This window comes from Lithobates pipiens, unplaced genomic scaffold (assembly GCF_037356315.1).
Source record: "Lithobates pipiens isolate NorthernLeopardFrog02 unplaced genomic scaffold, aLitPip1_a1.2 Scaffold_10, whole genome shotgun sequence".
NCBI lineage: Eukaryota > Metazoa > Chordata > Amphibia > Anura > Ranidae > Lithobates > Lithobates pipiens.
Window position 1 is genome coordinate 21,204,675 of NW_027507686.1, and position 17,109 is coordinate 21,221,783.

Sequence of the window (17,109 nt, forward strand, 5' to 3'; positions counted from 1 at the left end):
AGTGCCGAATCGCAAAAAGTGGTCTGGTCTTTGACCAGCAAATTGGTCCGGTCTGAAAGTGGTTAAGCAGACACTGATAGAAGTCACAATACTGCTGATGAGAAAAGATATTTAGCAGTTTATATGTACTAAAATAATTGTATTTCTGTGTACTGTGTACATAAACAACGCCTGTCAGCATGAGTCCTGATACAGATACACACTGGGGGTACCTTGTGATGAAGGCAACCTACCCTTGTGCTCACACAAACACAAGGCGAATGTACACACTGACATTTAATATCTATAAAATTGACCCAAGGACCTTAGCGCTGCAAGCCATAAATATCCTAACCCCTTGGCCCACCTAGCACTCATGCAAGCCATGCCTATTGAGCTGTGTTGATCAACACAAGGACACAGAATACAATTGTTTTCTTTGTGCTCTGCATGCAATATATAGGTGCTTTGCATAAAAATCAACTAAAAAAAAAACGCATGACAACACCTATCAACAACAACAATAAAAAATAAAAATGTATTATTTTAATCTTTGATGTTGCCTGTAGAGAATAAAAAGGCATCGAACAACGCAGTTCAATGTGCAACAAAATGCAACCCAATGCGTTAAAAAAATGTATGTTATCATACACCAACATCCATGCGTTTTCTGCAGCCTCATTCATGCAAGCCTGTGCACTAAAACAATCCGTTCTGTGCCAGCAGGGAAGGGGGGGGGGGGTCAGTGCCTTGTTCACCTTTTTATTTTTTAAACTTTATTGAAATGGCAAGGTGACATTCCCAAAATTCCTATGCACTACAGAAGGGGTCTCCAAACTTTCTAAACAAAGGGCCAGTTTACCGTCCTTCAGACTTTAGGGGGCCGGACTGTGGCCAGTTCTCGAAGACAGTGGGGAAAATAACGCCCCATCGTTTGTGCCCATCGTGGGTGTCAGTGGGAATAATTGTGGCCCATCATTGGTGTCATTGAGAGAAATTGTGCCCCATCATTGGTGTCATTGGGAGAATTTGTGCCCCATCATTGGGAGGAATTATACCCCATTGTTGGTGTCATTGGGAGAAATTATACCCCATTGTTGGTGTCATTGGAAGAAATTGTGCCCCACCGTTGGTGTCATTGGAAGAAATTGTGCCCCATCGTTGGTGTCATTGGAAGAAATTGTGCCCCATCGTTGGTGTCATTGGAAGAAATTGTGCCCCATCGTTGGTGTCATTGGAAGAAATTGTGCCCCATCGTTGGTGTCATTGGGAGGAATTGTGCCCCATCGTTGGTGTCATTGGGAGGAATTGTGCCCCATCGTTGGTGTCATTGGGAGGAATTGTGCCCCATCGTTGGTGTCATTGGGAGGAATTGTGCCCCATCGTTGGTGTCATTGGGAGGAATTGTGCCCCATCGTTGGTGTCATTGGGAGGAATTGTGCCCCATCGTTGGTGTCATTGGGAGGAATTGTGCCCCATCATTGGTATCATTGGGAGGAATTGTGCCCCATCATTGGTGTCATTGGAAGAAATTGTGCCCCATCGTTGGTGTCATTGGGAGAAATTGTGCCCTTATGTTAGTGTCAGTGGGGTAAATTATGCCCTATTGTTGGTATCAGTGGGTGAAATAGTGCCCCAAGGGCCGGATTAAAAGCAAGCAAAGGGCAGCATTTTGGAGACCACTGCACTTCAGCATTGCTGCGGTGCAAAAACTGCTTGTGATGCAATGCCTTCAGGGCTTGTCCACACTATGTGCAGCCACTGGCATTTTTGGCACTGGATAAATGCCAGTCACCGCAAGGTCACCTAAAAAATAACTCTTTTCTATGCCACCATTCACACTGCATGCTACATCTTTCTGTTGCACTGGATGGCACCGCATGACACCGCACTATTGTGCAAAGTGATTTGCTTTTGTGCAAAGACATAAATGAAGTGTCACTTTGAGTACTTCAAATAAAGTAAAACAAAGAAAAAAGTAAAGTGCAATGCGATGATAGCACAGCTCACTGCAGGGAACAACTGACGGCTGCCAGCACACCGAACATGTAGCATACAGGCAGTGTGAACCATCCCTAAAATCTGCATGTTAATATGCATGTATTTCTATACATTGTGATGTGAATGAGCCCCAACCCAAAGCTGTGCTAAACATACTCACATTACAGGTGCTGCATAAAGCCCATGCTCCTCTGCGGGTTAAGCTCCACCCCTCTCTTTACTATTGCACACCCTATATGCCCACCCCTCCTTGAAGAACATAGCTCCACCCCCTTGTGATATAAAGCAGGTGATTACTTTCTGGACCACACCTATGTGACCCGATTAGTGGCCTACAAGGCGAGCAGAGCGTGTCCTGTAGCTGTGATCAGGCTTGACTCAGTTTGTGGTCTGTAAAGAGACTTATTGAGAACGATGCATGCAAGAAGGACCAGGAAGCAAGCGGTCAGAGCGAAGGGCAGCGGAGATTCTGGTTTGGGACTGGTGGACCCCCTGCAAGAGCAGAAGAATGAGAAGATTCGCCTCTTCATGTTGGACTTCATTCAGCAAAGTGAGTCTGACAAACCAATTACATTTGACGTGGTAATACTCTGCAAACTGTTATGAGCGATTGAGCCCCAAAGAAAAACCAATAAAGTGCAAATCCCCCCCCCCCCCCCCCCCCCATAGCAGTTGTATGGTCTGTAATGGCTATAGATATGTCTCTGGGGTCACATCTATGCAGTGCTAGGACAAGGTGTTGCAGGGCAAAGGTGCCAAACTGGTTAGTAGTGATGTCACTATCACTACTTGTATCGGCCTTGTAGAAGTAACTGGCACAGGGCACCCCCCCCCCCCCCCCCCCCCAATAAACCATTGTGCCCAGGGCAGCTGCCCACCCCTTGTCCCAGCCCTGCGTTTAATGCATATTGTACATTGGTCTCATCTAGAGCTGTAACTACAGGTGATTGAGCCCCATAGCGGAACCAATAAAACGTGCACACACCCACACCTTGCCTCCAATCACTGTTGTACAAAGTAATAATTGGCTTTGCAGTTTTGGGGACCCATAGTGTACCCGTAGTGCATCTTTAGTTACAGCCTTGGTCACATGCATATTGTGTGGTTACCTTCAGAGATGTAACTAAATGCAAATGGGCCCTTATAGCACAACCACCCATTTCTTTTAATCTTCCCCCCCCCCCCCCCTTTTTTTTTCTTTGTTGTACAAAATTGTTTATCATAGCAACTGAACAGAAGTGGTTAAAAAAAAAAAAAAAATTATTATTATTATTTTGACCATGGTTACATTTTATGCTCCATGCCAAATCCATTACGGGGGGAGATGATGTTGGCTTTGGCATGTGTACACCCCTGTCCAGCAGCTTTAAAATGTAGATCCGCTGCCTCTTTACCACCCCCTCCCTTTCCATTCCAAATGTAATTGTAAAGATCTTGTAATTTTGGGTCACAACCAGGCTCTGGTGTATTTGAAGTTTGCACCTGGTTCCTTTGGTAAGGGAGTATTCACAACAGGTCAATCTGCAAGTGCTCATCCTTATTTTTTTCTTTAATTTTTATTTTTTTAATGGGGGGGAGGGGGAATTCTAAAGTAAATTTCTGTTTATCTTCCTGCTAGAAAAAGATCGCATTAAGGAGGTCAAAAAGGAGCTGGAGGTCCTTAGTGCTATCCCAGACCAGATCCTGGAGGTGGAGCTCCTAAAGATGCCGCTATCCATCCGACAGATGAAGGTTGGAGACTATTACAGTGAGTCACGTTTAGGCACTGACTATTAAAGAGGGGGGGGGGGGGGAATTCTATTCTTATTTGCCATTATTTCTGAAATAACACCCAAAAACCCAACACATTTTAAAGCATCTACACCATAAATATTTATTGGAGTATTAATCCTAAAATAGGGAGTCTGTACCAGCGGGAGAAGCGGGCCTATGTGACATTCCAGTGAGAAGGCCTTAAGAGCTGCTATTGATGCAAACAAGCGACCCTATGGGGTTGTTTCTTACCAAACATATGTAGTGGAATACATATCGGCCTAAACTGATTTTTTTTTTTTTTTTTTTTTTTTTTTTTTTTAAATAAAAAAAAAAAAAAAATTTCTAGCAAATTTTATTTTTTTGCACAAAAAAAAACACAGAAGTGAGCAAACGCCAAAAAAGCTATGTGGGAGTAAAAAGACACCAATTGTGTTTGGGTACAGCATCGCACGACTGCACAATTGCCAGTTAAAGCGACGTAGTGCTGTATCGCACAAAATGGCCTGTCAGGAAGTGAGTAAATCCTGAAGTGGTTAAAGAAGCAGCAGCAGACTGATGAGCTCCTCTGTCACTTTGCTTGCTCCTCCTATCTGCAGGCTCCTTGCCCTTTAGGACAGCTAATGGCTACTTATGCTGCCTCTCCCTCCTTGCTTTTGGGTTTTGCTACACCGGGGATTGCACACAGACTGATGCCAGGTCAAATTCAGATACTACTTGCAAATGTGTACAGTACATACAGATTAATATTTGTTTTTATGATCTACTTCAATGACCTAATGTCACATGCTCCTCAGACATTGTCACTAATTCTTCATTCCAGAGCTGATGGGAGCAAACAAAGTGGAGGCTGCCGCATTGCCAAAGGTGAGGCCTGCTGGCTGTATTGGGAGCCGTACATGGCTTGGTGCTTTTTAGGTAAATCTTAAGTGTTGCACTGCTTTTATTGTAGGTGGATAGTCTGGATGAAGAGCTATGTGAAGCCAAACTTGTAAGAAAGAACAGCAAAAGAGGTAAGGTCAAGGGTTTAAGTTTCTTTCCTGGTCATTGGATTTACCAGTGATGCTGTGGGTTGGCACGTTCCCATTGGCACACATTTCCCACAATCTATTTGGTTACCATCCTAATGATTCGCATGCAACACAAAGGGGGGGGATGGGTTAGGTGAGATTTACTAAAACTGAAGCGCACAAGCTTACTATGCACAGCTGCACCAATCGGCTTCTAGGTTTTATTGTCATGCTTATGCTGGCCATGCACTGTTCGAATTTCGAAAGAATTTTCTTTTGAACATTGTATCTAAGAATTTTGCACCGTTAGTGGGCTGCAGCAACAGCTGATTTTTTTTTGCGGCAGTCAAATTTGAGGAATTGGACATGGTGGAAATTTGAAAAACAAACTATTTTCTAATCGATGATGGGAGAATCGTGTGAGAAATGTAATAAGAGCGCATGTGCAAGAAAAGAGAATTTACGGAGAGAAAATATTCCTGGCCACATTCTTTTCTGTAGCAACATGAGGTGAAATTGAAGGCTTGGTCGGCCAAATTTCAAAAATCAATGGTGGCGTCATCGGATCACAAACGAGCTTTCTGTTTTTCGAAAAGAAAATTTGTTCGAAAATCGACCATGTATGGCCTGCTTTAATCACTTTGTCTGGCCCGATTCTGACACTCCTACATGAGAAAAATCTACTTTTTGCTAAAAAATTACAAAGATAAATATATGCATTTATATACAAGTGTGTCCCTCGTAAAATATTTTCTCCTATCTTTTCATGTGACAACACTGAAGAAATGACACTTGTCTACAATATAAAGTAGTGAGTGTACAGCTTGTATAACAGTGTAAATTTTCTGTCCCCTCAAAATAACTCAACACACAGCCATTAATGTCTAAACCGTTGGCAACCAAAGTGAGTACACCCCTAAGTGAAAATGTCCAAATTGGGCCCAAAATGTCTATTTTGTGTGGCCACCATTATTTTCCAGCACTACCTTAACCCTCTTGGGCATGGAGGTCACCAGAGCTTCACAGGTTGCCACTGGAGTCCTCTTCCCCTCCTCCATGATGACATCACAGAGCTGGTGGCTTTTGGAGGCCTTGCGCTCCTCCACCTTCCGTTTTGAGAATGCACCACAGATGTTAAATAGGATTTTGGTCTGGAGACATGCTTGGCCAGTCCATCACCTCTTTAGCAAGGCAGTGGTTTTTGGAGGTGTGTTTGGGGTCGTTATGTTGGAATACTGCCCTGCAGCCCAGTCTCTGAAGGGAGGGGGATCATGCTCTGCTTCAGTATGTCACAGAACATGTTGGCATTCATGGTTCTCCCAATGAACTGTAGCTCCCCAGTGCCGGCAGCACTCATGTAGCCCCAGACCATGACACTCCCACCACCATGCTTGACTGAAGGCAAGGCACTTTCCTTTGTACCCACCCGTTTGACACCATCTGAACCAATAACGTTTATTTTGGTCTTAGACCACAGGACATAGTTCCAGTAATCCATGTCCTTATATTGTCTTCAGCAAACTGTTTGCAAGCTTTCTTGTGCATCAGGCTTCCTTCTGGGAGGACAGCCATGCAGCCCAATTTGATGCAGTGTGTGGTATATTGTCTGAGCACGGACAGGCTGACACCACCCCACCTCTTCAACCTCTGCAGCAATGCTGACAGCACTCGTACATTTATTTCCCAAAGACAACCTCTGGATATGATGCTGAGCACATGCACTCAACTTCTTTAGTTGACCATGGCGAGGCCTGTCCTTGTGATGACATGGGCCATGACAGGCCCTCCTTATGGGTAAATCGGGGGGTCTATTAGACCCCAGATCTCGCCTCTGGCCTCTAATGTAGCTGTTCAGACACAGATTGGTCTGATCAGCTGCTTTCCTGGCCTCTAAAGACCCTTGTTGCTCTTGGTGTCTGGGGTCACACAGGAACATTAATTGATTCCTCTGTTCCATGCAGCCATCGCCACCAGTTGCATTGCTCCTGGGCTCCACAATCAGACAGAGCCTGGGAGGGGGTGGGACCCCCTTCTGCCACCCGCAGAACTGATCAAGTGGCTATTTAGCCATTCAAATCACTTCTGCTACAAACAAAATCGCTGGCTGAAAATTTTCAACCATGGAATAATGCTTGTAGGTGCAGGCATCATACCGGCTGCAAACCGAGGACGTCCATGGGCATCCCTACATTGGGATTTAATTCCCAATTAAACAAGCTGAAATTAGAAGCTGGTTCCTGCGTACAGCTGCACCAGATTTAGTAAATCTTAGTCAAGGTTTGTAAATTACACCTTTTATACTCCTTCCAGCCAAACCTCATAAGTTTTTAGGCTTCAGAAAACCTTTGTCAGATTAAAGTGATACTAAACGCACACTGTTTAATTTTACTTTCTCCATTTTATTTCTGTATGTGGATGATGGCGCTGTAATTATTTTAATAAGAGGCTTTCAATATATTTTGAGGAAATGAGATCTGAGGGGGAAATGTGGACCGCCAATAAACAAATTTGAGGTTCTAACCCAAACCTGTACATTTCAAGCACCCTAAAGTTTGTTTATTTTTTGTTTTTGAAGTAGGTTAAGCTATCAAAAGCACTTTGCATTTGGGAAGTCTTATATTTGGGGGATTTGACACTTGTCTTTTTGTAGTTAAGGTGACGACCTCTACAGAATACCACGATCCCGTCGGCTCTAAAGGGATGTCCACCATCCAGAAGAGTAGGACTGTCCAGAAGGTGCGTCTGTCAAATAGAAAAGATATACAATCCAAAATGATAGAACTACACAGATAATGTAGACCTTTTGCTGTCTGATTCCTGTTTTAAAACTTTTTTTTTTTTTTTCCCTTCCAGATCACCAAAAGTAAATCTTTTGTTGGTGAAAGTTCCAAGAAGCCCACCATGTTAAGGTAGCTTAAGTGCATGGAGGCCCACCAACTTGTTTCACTAAAATCTGCAACTTCTCTGTGCACTCCCTGCCCCCTACCTCTGTTCACTTGTGTCTTACTCCAAAGGTAGGTGAGTGGGGAAGGTGCAGAGAAGGGTGGGGACTAGAACCAACAGATGGTTGGGGCCTGCAAAATAAGCAGTGGTCAGCGATAACGGGGACTGGGACTACAGCATTTCTTGTAAGAGACTTGGTTGGGCACTGCTGTATTAGATGAGAGTGGGGTGAGTAGTGTGTATTAAAGAGCAGCTATACTGCAGCCCCTGTATTTATGTAGCACCGACAGTTTGTGCAGCGCTTTACAATATAAAGGGAGATCGCAGTTACAATACAAGAGGGCTCTGCTCATAATTGCTTATGATCTAATTCTAATAGGTAAGAACTGTGGGGGATGAGCTGATAGAAGAATTAAAAGTTGAGGTGTGATAGGAAACGGGAGTTAGAGAGCAGGAGGTCATTGGGGGGGGGGGGGGGGGGGGAGAGGAGCAGAGGGCGTTTTGGGTGATATTTGGAGACAAGATTGGTGTCACTGAAGGCAGTTATGGATGGTATTCTGAATTTAATTTGGGTAATCACAAGCCAGTGGAGGGACTGGCAGAGAAGGGTGGCACACTGAGCGGTTGAGGTAGAAGTCTGACAATGTAAATTCTGATTGTATAAAGACCAAATTCTTGCTACAGTAGTCACATTAAATTTAGGGTCCAAGATGTCAAAAGAAGCCCCGTTTTTTATATATTATATTTTTTAGATTACATTTTCTGGTGGTGAATGTGCTTTTTAAATTGGCTTATTTTATTTTTTGGAGGTGGGGGCTCTAAAATTCTGACTTCTGTGGGGTTTTGTTTTTTGTACTGTGACATGTGATGACCATTTTTAACTTAATTTTAGATCCATATCTGCCACCCCCCTTGGTAAAGCACCCAGGAAGCTTTTGTCGTCCACTTCAATCTGTCGAACGGAATCTCAAATGTCCAGGTACCACTTGGCCTATGTAGACATGGGTGAAGGGTGGAAAGATGTCTTGTCAGTTTATTAAGTGGACCCTCCAGTATCCTCTGGTGCAGAAAATGGACGTGTCAGTTTACACATGCTTACATCGGATCCTATCTGCTAAAAACAGACACATGGAGTTCTGTGTAAACAGGTGGTCTGTTTACATCCAACTGCCCATAGAGGACAGTGGGCTGTGTCCGCTCTGCATTTGTGGAGTGAACAGACTAGTCATTTGCGTGCTTAGGTTCAGTGTAGAAAGTGCCTGAAGCATGTTCTAGTTTTTACAAAAAATTTAATTTTATAAATGTGTGGGTTATTACTCCCCCTTATTTTTTTTATTTTTTTTTTTTTATTATGGTGCTGGAGGAAGTAATTCATGGATTAAAAGTGCAGCGATGGCGATTGATAGCTAGTCCTTCTGCTATGGTGTCAGCAGAGACTTGACTTCCATTCACAAATCCCTGAATGGATGACATTCAACATAAATGTAACACCACTGCACTCAAGGTCCAAAACCATCCTAATAAACCCAATGTGTGAAAAGTTGTGAACACCAAATATAGGATGCACTACAGCAAAACAAATATTAAAGGGTTGTGCTATTCCCCAGCAGGATGACCGTTGGGCAACCCTTACATCCAACTGTATAAACCATGACAAATTGCATAACAATTACAGATCTCAAAGTGCAATAATGTGTATAAAGCTTAAGCCCACATAATCCTTCTTTTTTTTTTTTTTTTTTTTTTTTTTTTTTTTAAATATGGATTTTTCTACACATTGGAGTATGGCACTTGATCCATGAGACTATCAGTAATTTGTGTTTTGTGATTTGTCACTTGGCTTTTAGCATTGGACTAACTGTCCTCCTCCTGGGGAGTAGCCCAATCCTATTTAATAGATGACATTGCTGTGCAGGCAGAGTTCAGATGAGGGGCTAGCGAGTAGAAGAACTTGCAAGTTCTATAAGGGGGGGGGGGAGATGTACTCTTCATGCTACACTAAGATTCAGGGTGTACCATGGTTAGTGTTGGAAAGGAAGACTTCTCTTTAAAAATCCCTTGTCTGTATCAGATGCACCAGATCATCACGAAACAGGGCGAAATCTTCACTGACTGACCACCAGTTCCTGGATGGTGTCCCGCTTCTTCATATACCGCTAGTAGATGGCCAGGTAACTGTTGCAAATGTTCCCTCAAACCTTCTTGCCTTTTCATTCTTGCTGCTCTGTATTGTAATTTATAAGAGATTTGTTTGGGTTGATTTTTATTTTTTATAAATCCCACCTACTGGCCGGTCTTTGTATTGGCTTACCCATTAGCTAACTGTCTTCTAGTAAAGGGAAATGCCAGCCAGCTTATGGATGGCACAATTATAAATTCATACCCCTTAATTTTCCACTTTTTGTCATGTTGCAACCAAAAACGTGTGTGTTGTGTTTTTTTTTTTTTTTTTTTTGTGATGGACCAACACAAAGTGGCACATAATTGTGAAAGGCGTGCATTTGTATTCAGCCCCCTTTACTCTGATATCCTTAACTAAAATATAGGGGAACCAATTGCCTTCAGAAGTCTCCCAATCAGTAAAGTGTCTACCTGTGTGTAATTTCATCTCGGTATAAATACAGCTGTTCTGTAAAGTCTTCCAGAGGTTTGTTGGAGAACCTTGGTGAGCAAACTGCATCATGATGGCCAAGAAACACACCTGACAGGTCAGGGATAAAGTTGTGGCAAAGGTTAAATCAGGGTTGGGTTATTTAAATAAAAAAAAAAAAAAATCCCACGTTTTGACAAGAGCCATAAGTTCCCTTTGTGAGAAGCCATGTTGGGGGAAACGGTAAACATGTGGAAGAAGGTGTTCTGGGTAGTTAAGACTAAAAGCAAAACTCTATGCATTGCTGAAAACTGATGGTGCACCTCACCCTGAACACACCATCCCCACCGTGAAACATGATGGTGGCAGCATGTTGTGGGGATGCTTTTCAGCAGGGACAGGGAAGCTGGTTAGTTGATGGGAAGATGGATGGAGCCAAATACAGGGCAATCTCTAGAAGAATACTTGTTAGTCTGCAAAACACTTGAGACTTGAAACGCACAGCCAGAGCTACAATGGAATGGTTTAGATCAAAACATATTCATGTGTTAGACTGGCCCAGTCAGTCTAGATTTAAATCTAATTGACTGTGGCAAGACTTAAATTGCTGTTCATACGCTCTCCATCCAATCTGACGGAGCTTGAGCTATTTGCAAAGAATGGGCAATGAAATGTCCCTCTCTAGATGTGAAAAGCTGGTAGACATCCCCAAAACTACTTGCAACTGTAATTGCAGTGAAAGGTGGTTCTGAATACAAATGCATATCAATTTTTCACATATTTATTTGTAAAAAAGTTAACTGAAGTGGAAGGAAGATTATAAAGGATTATGTGCCACTTCGTGTTTATCACACAAAATCCAAATAAAATAAATTTACTGTATTTATCGGCGTATAACACGCACCCTAAGTTTAGGAGGGAAGTTTAACCACTTGCCGACCGCCGCACGCCGATGTACGTCGGCAGAATGGCACGGGCAGGCATAAGGGCTTACATGTACGTCCCTTGCCTCCCGCGGGTCGGGGGCCCGATCGGGCCCCCGCCCGGTGCCTGCGGCGGTCGGTATTCGTTCGGGAGCGATCCCGGACGAGGGGACGGCCATTCATTCGTGGCCACCCCCTCGCGATCGCTCCCGGCGAATGAAATTGTCCGGTGACATCACTTCCTCTCCTGTAATGTAAACACAGGAGAGGAAGTGATGTATTCTCTCCTCCGTGTCGGTAGTTTTCGTTCCGGCACCGAGGAGAGAACATCGGTGAGTTGCACAAGCACTACACTACACAGTAGAACATGCCAGGCACACTCCCGTTCCCGCATCGCTCCAGTGTGAACCCAGCCTAATAAGCGATCATTTTTCTGATCGCCGTATTAGTGTCACAGGTGACGCTAGTTAGGCAGGTAGGTATTTAGGTTCACCGCAGCTTTTTATAGCGCCAGGGACCCCCATATACTACCGCATAAAGCCCCCTGATTGCCCCCTAGTTAACCCTTTCACCAGTGATCACCATATAACTGTTACAGGTGACGCTGGTTGGTTAGTTATTTTTTTATAGTTTCAGGGCACCCGCCATTTATTACCTAAATAAAGGTTTAACCCCCTGATCACCCGGCGGGTGTCATTTGTGACTGTAATAACTGTTAGGGCAGTTAGGGTTAGCCCCCTTTAGTTCTAAGGTACCCCCCTAACCCCCCCAATAAAGGTTTAACCCCGTGATCACCCCCCGTCGCCAGTGTCACTAAGGCTGGGTTCACATTGCAGCGGTTTATGAGAACGGATGTGATTCGCACTGCAGTGCAAATCACATCCGATCTCTGTGCGATTCGAGTTCAGCCATACAGATAGTATGGCTGAATTCGTGTCGCACCCGCCGCAAACTCGCACGGGACCCTTTTTTTGGTCCGCAGCAGAATCGGATCGCATGGGTGTTCACACCATGCGATCCGAGTTTGCAGATCGCACTGCGATATGCGAACTGATCTGGGGGTGTCATTAACATTTCACTGACACTCCCAGCAGTTCGCATAGGGCAGTGTGAACTGTCGCCGGGAGGCATGCGATGCGGAAACCCGCCGCATCGCTCCAGTGTGAACCCAGCCTAATAAGCGATCGTTTTTCTGATCGCTGTATTAGTGTCACAGGTGACGCTAGTTAGGCAGGTAGGTATTTAGGTTCGCCGCAGCTTTTTATAGCGCCAGGGACCCCCATATACTACCGCATAAAGCCCCCTGATTGCCCCCTAGTTAACCCTTTCACCAGTGATCACCATATAACTGTTACAGGTGACGCTGATTGGTTAGTTATTTTTTTTATAGTTTCAGGGCACCCGCCATTTATTACCTAGTCTCACTAGTGTACCCCTAAATTTAGGGGTGTCTACTTTCCAAAATGGGGTCATTTGGGGGGGGTTTGTGCCATCTTGGCATTTTATGGCCTTCAAAACTGTAACGCCCTTAGAAAGCCTGAAGGCGGTGCTTGGTTTTCGGGGCCCCGTACGCGGCTAGGCTCCCAAAAAGTCCCACATATGTGGTATCCCCATACTCAGGAGCAGCAGAATTTATTTTGGGGTGTCATTTCACATATGCCCATAGCATGTGTGAACAATATATCATTTAGTGACAACTTTGTGTAAAAAAAAAAAAAAAAAAAAAAAAAAAAAAAAAATTTTTTTTTGTCATTCAATCGCTTGAGGCAAAAAAATAAAATATTCAATGGGCTCAACATGCCACTTATCAATTTCCTCAGGGTGTCTACTTTCCAAAATGGGGTCATTTGGGGGGGTTTTGTACTGCCCTGCCATTTTAGCACCTCAAGAAATGAGATAGGCAGTCGTAAACTAAAAGCTGCGTAAATTCCAGAAAACGTACCTTAGTTTGTAGATGTGACAACTTTTGCGCAAACCAATAAATATACAATTATTGACTTTTTTTTTACCAAAGACATGTGGCTGAATACATTTTGGCCTAAATGTATGACTAAAATTGAGTTTATTGGATTTTTCTAATAACAAAAAGTAGAAAATATCATTTTTTTTCAAAATTTGCGGTCTTTTTACGTTTATATCGCAAAAAATAAAAATCGCAGAGGCAATCAAATACCATCAAAAGAAAGCTCTATTTGTGGGAAGAAAAGGACGCAAATTTTGTTTGGTTACAACATTGCATGACCGCGCAATTACCAGTTAAAGCAGCGCAGTGCCAAAGTGTAAAAAGACCTCTGGTCATTTACCAGCAAAATGGTCCGGTCTGAAAGTGGTTAAGGAAAACTTACATTTAAATGCCCATCAATGCAGCCTTGTCGGTGTCATTTGCATGCTTTCCATTTAAAAAACGGCGCCACCGAGAGAGCAGATGTCCTGTATCTCAGCGGCGCTCGGTAGCTCTCAGCTGTTCTCGGCTATTTTCGGCAGCTTCCAAGAGCGGCCGGAAATGGCCGAGACCGGCAGAAGAGCTCGTGATCGGCGTATAACATGCACCCACGATTTTCCCCTGATTTTAAGGGGGGGGGGGGGGGGGAGAGTGCGTGTTATACGTTGATAAATACGGTATATTTTTTGTTGTAACATGACAAAATGTGGAAAAAGTCAAGAGGTAGGAATACTTTTTCCAAGGCACTGTATTTGAACCCAGCCTGAATGTTATACAATGCAACAGTTGTCCATTATCACTGGTCAGAGTCTTACAATGTCAGGTGCTCCCCACCCCTTGTCCCTAATGAAGAAAACCGACCGCTCAATACGATGGGCATTCCCACTCTAAATTTAAGGACACCTCTCTAGAATGCCAGTTGCTATGCCAAGGTCTCAGCTTAAGGCAAAGTCTAAAAGCAGTGGAGCAACCTGGGCAAATATGAGGGGATTGGTAAGTTAACAATGTAATCTGCAAAAAGACAACTTGTATTCCCTCTGTCACCACTCCAGAAATATCTATTTAATTGAATGGCCTCAGTTAGGGGCCACAGGCATAAAATAAAAAGCAAAGGGGAGATGACACCCCTGCTGAGTGTCATGGGGAAGTGGTGTGACAAGAGGACATCTGGACCTGATCTGTGAGTATAATGCTTTAGAAAGGGCCCCCTAAAACCATATTGCATTAATTGATACATACCTCTCCAACTTTGCTGATCAGACATCTAAACTCAAAATGGCTGTTCAGGGAAATTTGAGGCAATCAATTGGGTCTATGGATGGTACAGCGTGTTATATCCTACAAGAGTAACCAAAGGCTTATCGCTTCACATCGAGGAGGTTGCTTGGAGAAACAAAGATCTCGGAGGCTGTGCTGGACTCCTTTCCGGATAATGAGACAAAAGGGAAACCCCCAGTAGTACGGCGCAGTGTGTTGCAGATGGGCTGTAATAGGATTTTTATTTTATTTATTCCCCACCCCCCGCTTGGCGATGTTTATGGTAGATGGGTCACTGAATATCTGGAGATTTGGCCTGTTACATGTTGTGTGTAGCCAGTTAGTTTCTTTATGGTCATAGTAGTGGAACTGCACTAAAGTCTCCAGGCCTAGCTCTGGCAGGATGTTTAGGGCCCAAGGATCTGTGGGCCTGATCCAAGCGCCAGTAAATATCCACAACAGTGGGACCAAGTGTATTAGAGACCCAAGAGATGAGGGAGCAGATTATCGCCTAAATTTCTGGTATACCATGAAAGTGCAGGTTTTGGTGCCTCTCCAAATCTTGCTGCCATTGCAGTGTGTCTTGGGGTAGAAATGTTTTTTTTTTTTTATCCTCCAGTACTTGTACATTTTGCACCAAGTCATCCACTAGTTTTCCAGAGCATCTGTATGTTCACCTATTTGAGTAATTCAATATTGTGGATTATTTGTTGCAGGAGGGTTTGCAGCTTTTTGTCCAATATAGCCAGGATTAAAATGGCCTGAGAAGGAAGTGGATTGGTCCCAAAGATGGCTGCAATGAGTGTAGTGTTGCCTGCCCACTTAACCCCCAGAAGGGGGTCCATTGATGTGAAGGGATCTACAGGAGACAGAGACCAGGGATTGTGGCCTAGAGAGGAAGTGGCTCAAACAGTGGTAAATGACAATGTTGCTGCTGGCCTTCTTCCTTTATTTATTTTTTGGGACCAGACTGTGCGCTGGGAGAAAGTTCTGGTATCAGTGGGTGTAAACCATGCACCACTATTAGTATTGGGTGTGGAATGGTGCTCAATCATTGGTGTCAGTGGGGGTTAACCGTGCCCTGTTATTGGTATTGGGGCAGGGGTTGAATGGCACTGCATCGTTGGTGTCTGTAGGATAAACGACGCCCCACTGTTCCTGACAGTGTGGGCAACAATGTCCTAAGGGCTGGATAAAAGCAAGAAAAGGGCCTCATCCAACATGTGGGGCCCACTACTGGGAATAGTATCGGAAACCACTGGCCAGGTGGATGTGGGCACTCACTCAGCACATCCCTCCAAAATGCAAGTTACAAAGAAGTACATTGTCACAGGGACCTGAGGGTTTACTGGAGAACATTTGCAATGCAAGTGTACATCTCTAAGTGTGGAGGCCCGCCTTAAGGTTGAGTTGCAGCAACCTCAGCCTCGTCCCCCGGGTATTGATGAAGATGACCTAAAACACAGGTACTGTGTCTGTGTGGTAAAGTGACCCTGTAAAAGTGCTTAACCAAGCCCAGAAGAACCCACGAGGAGTTGGCACCCGACTAAGAGGTAAACGTGGAGGAATTTACAAACTACCTAGCTACTCCTGTAGGGGGCCCCCACCTGCTCGCCAGCCTACAAACCATTATGGCACCAACTAGAACCTAGGCAAGGACTAAAATAAGCTACATACTTGGTGGCAACATCAACTGCTGAAAAATGCTTAACTTGAGAGTTTATGATCACTTTAAATTACTGGTCTGAGCATTCAAATTGGCTAAAGGTTCATGGTTCACCTGACATTTCATGCCTCCTGTGGCTCTTTGCATGATGTTTTTTTAATTTTCATTTAAATCACTCGCTGTTTGTTTGTTTTTTATTTAGACACTGTCTTCAGCCAATGATGATCTGGAGTCTGTGGATGTGGAGCTGCTGAGACCGGACACTGTACAACACATTCACACCCTTGTAGTAAGCCTAACCACCCATGTAAATGTACACTAGCAGCAGTGTTGTAATGTGCCATTTTGCCTTTATTTCCAGGAGAGTTATTTTGCTCAAGTCAGTTTGTCTGAACAGTTGGGGTTGGTTAACACCATGTAGTTGCGCTATGTTTCCATACCACTGCATGGGTATGGTGTGAACATCATATGGAAAACTGGTGTATGGTGTCAACGGTGCTCATAGAAAACAAACTCTACTGAATGGACATGGTGTAAATTTTATATTTATTTTGTATTTTTTTATTTTTTTATTTTTTTTCTTCCAGGGTCGGCTCACCAATTTGTGCACCAAGGCATACACACAGCAGCAGGGCTGTATCCCAGTGACCTGAGACATGACCACGTGTGAAAGGAGGCTGCATGAATATTCTACATGCTATGAAAATGTTCTGATCAATTTTTGGTGTTTTTAGCTAATATTTTAATTAGTATGTTGATTCAATGTAATAAATTATGAATAAATGTTCTGTCTTTGCTACAAACTTGTCTGTAGTATTGTCACAGAATGGGTATTGCTCATAGGTGTGGGTTGGCATCCCATAGATTGCAGGCAGGTGATGGGGTAGACTGCTATTCTTCCTGCCAACCCCCCTGGTACTAATAACTCACGGTGTTCATTCTCCACTGAACCATGGTAAATTGCTTACTATTCGTCAGCGTGTGAACAGGAAGCTGCTCAGCATGGTGCACTTCCCATTCGTTCACCAGTGCAGCTGAGGCTGCAG

The 17,109-nt window shown here is 43.9% G+C and overlaps 1 protein-coding gene across 1 annotated transcript; it reads left to right on the top strand.

Moving 5' to 3' along the window:
* Positions 1-2,279: 2,279 nt before the first annotated feature.
* On the top strand, positions 2,280-16,866 carry LOC143941549 (borealin-2-like). The gene is made up of 10 exons (XM_077463343.1): positions 2,280-2,530; positions 3,599-3,727; positions 4,556-4,599; positions 4,685-4,745; positions 7,393-7,478; positions 7,596-7,651; positions 8,578-8,664; positions 9,757-9,856; positions 16,266-16,352; positions 16,651-16,866. Exons 1-10 carry the CDS (start codon positions 2,395-2,397, stop codon positions 16,714-16,716), a joined length of 852 nt encoding a protein of 283 aa, XP_077319469.1. The 5' UTR covers positions 2,280-2,394; the 3' UTR covers positions 16,717-16,866.
* Positions 16,867-17,109: the final 243 nt, after the last annotated feature.

Excerpts from the sequence above, each read along its gene's own strand:
- LOC143941549 (XM_077463343.1), top strand. The coding sequence starts at position 2,395 with ATGCATGCAAGAAGGACCAGGAAGCAAGCGGTCAGAGCGAAGGGCAGC. Across the intron at positions 3,728-4,555 it reads GAAGGTTGGAGACTATTACA|AGCTGATGGGAGCAAACAAA; the intron begins GTGAGTCACGTT and ends TCTTCATTCCAG. Across the intron at positions 16,353-16,650 it reads AACACATTCACACCCTTGTA|GGTCGGCTCACCAATTTGTG; the intron begins GTAAGCCTAACC and ends TTTTTCTTCCAG.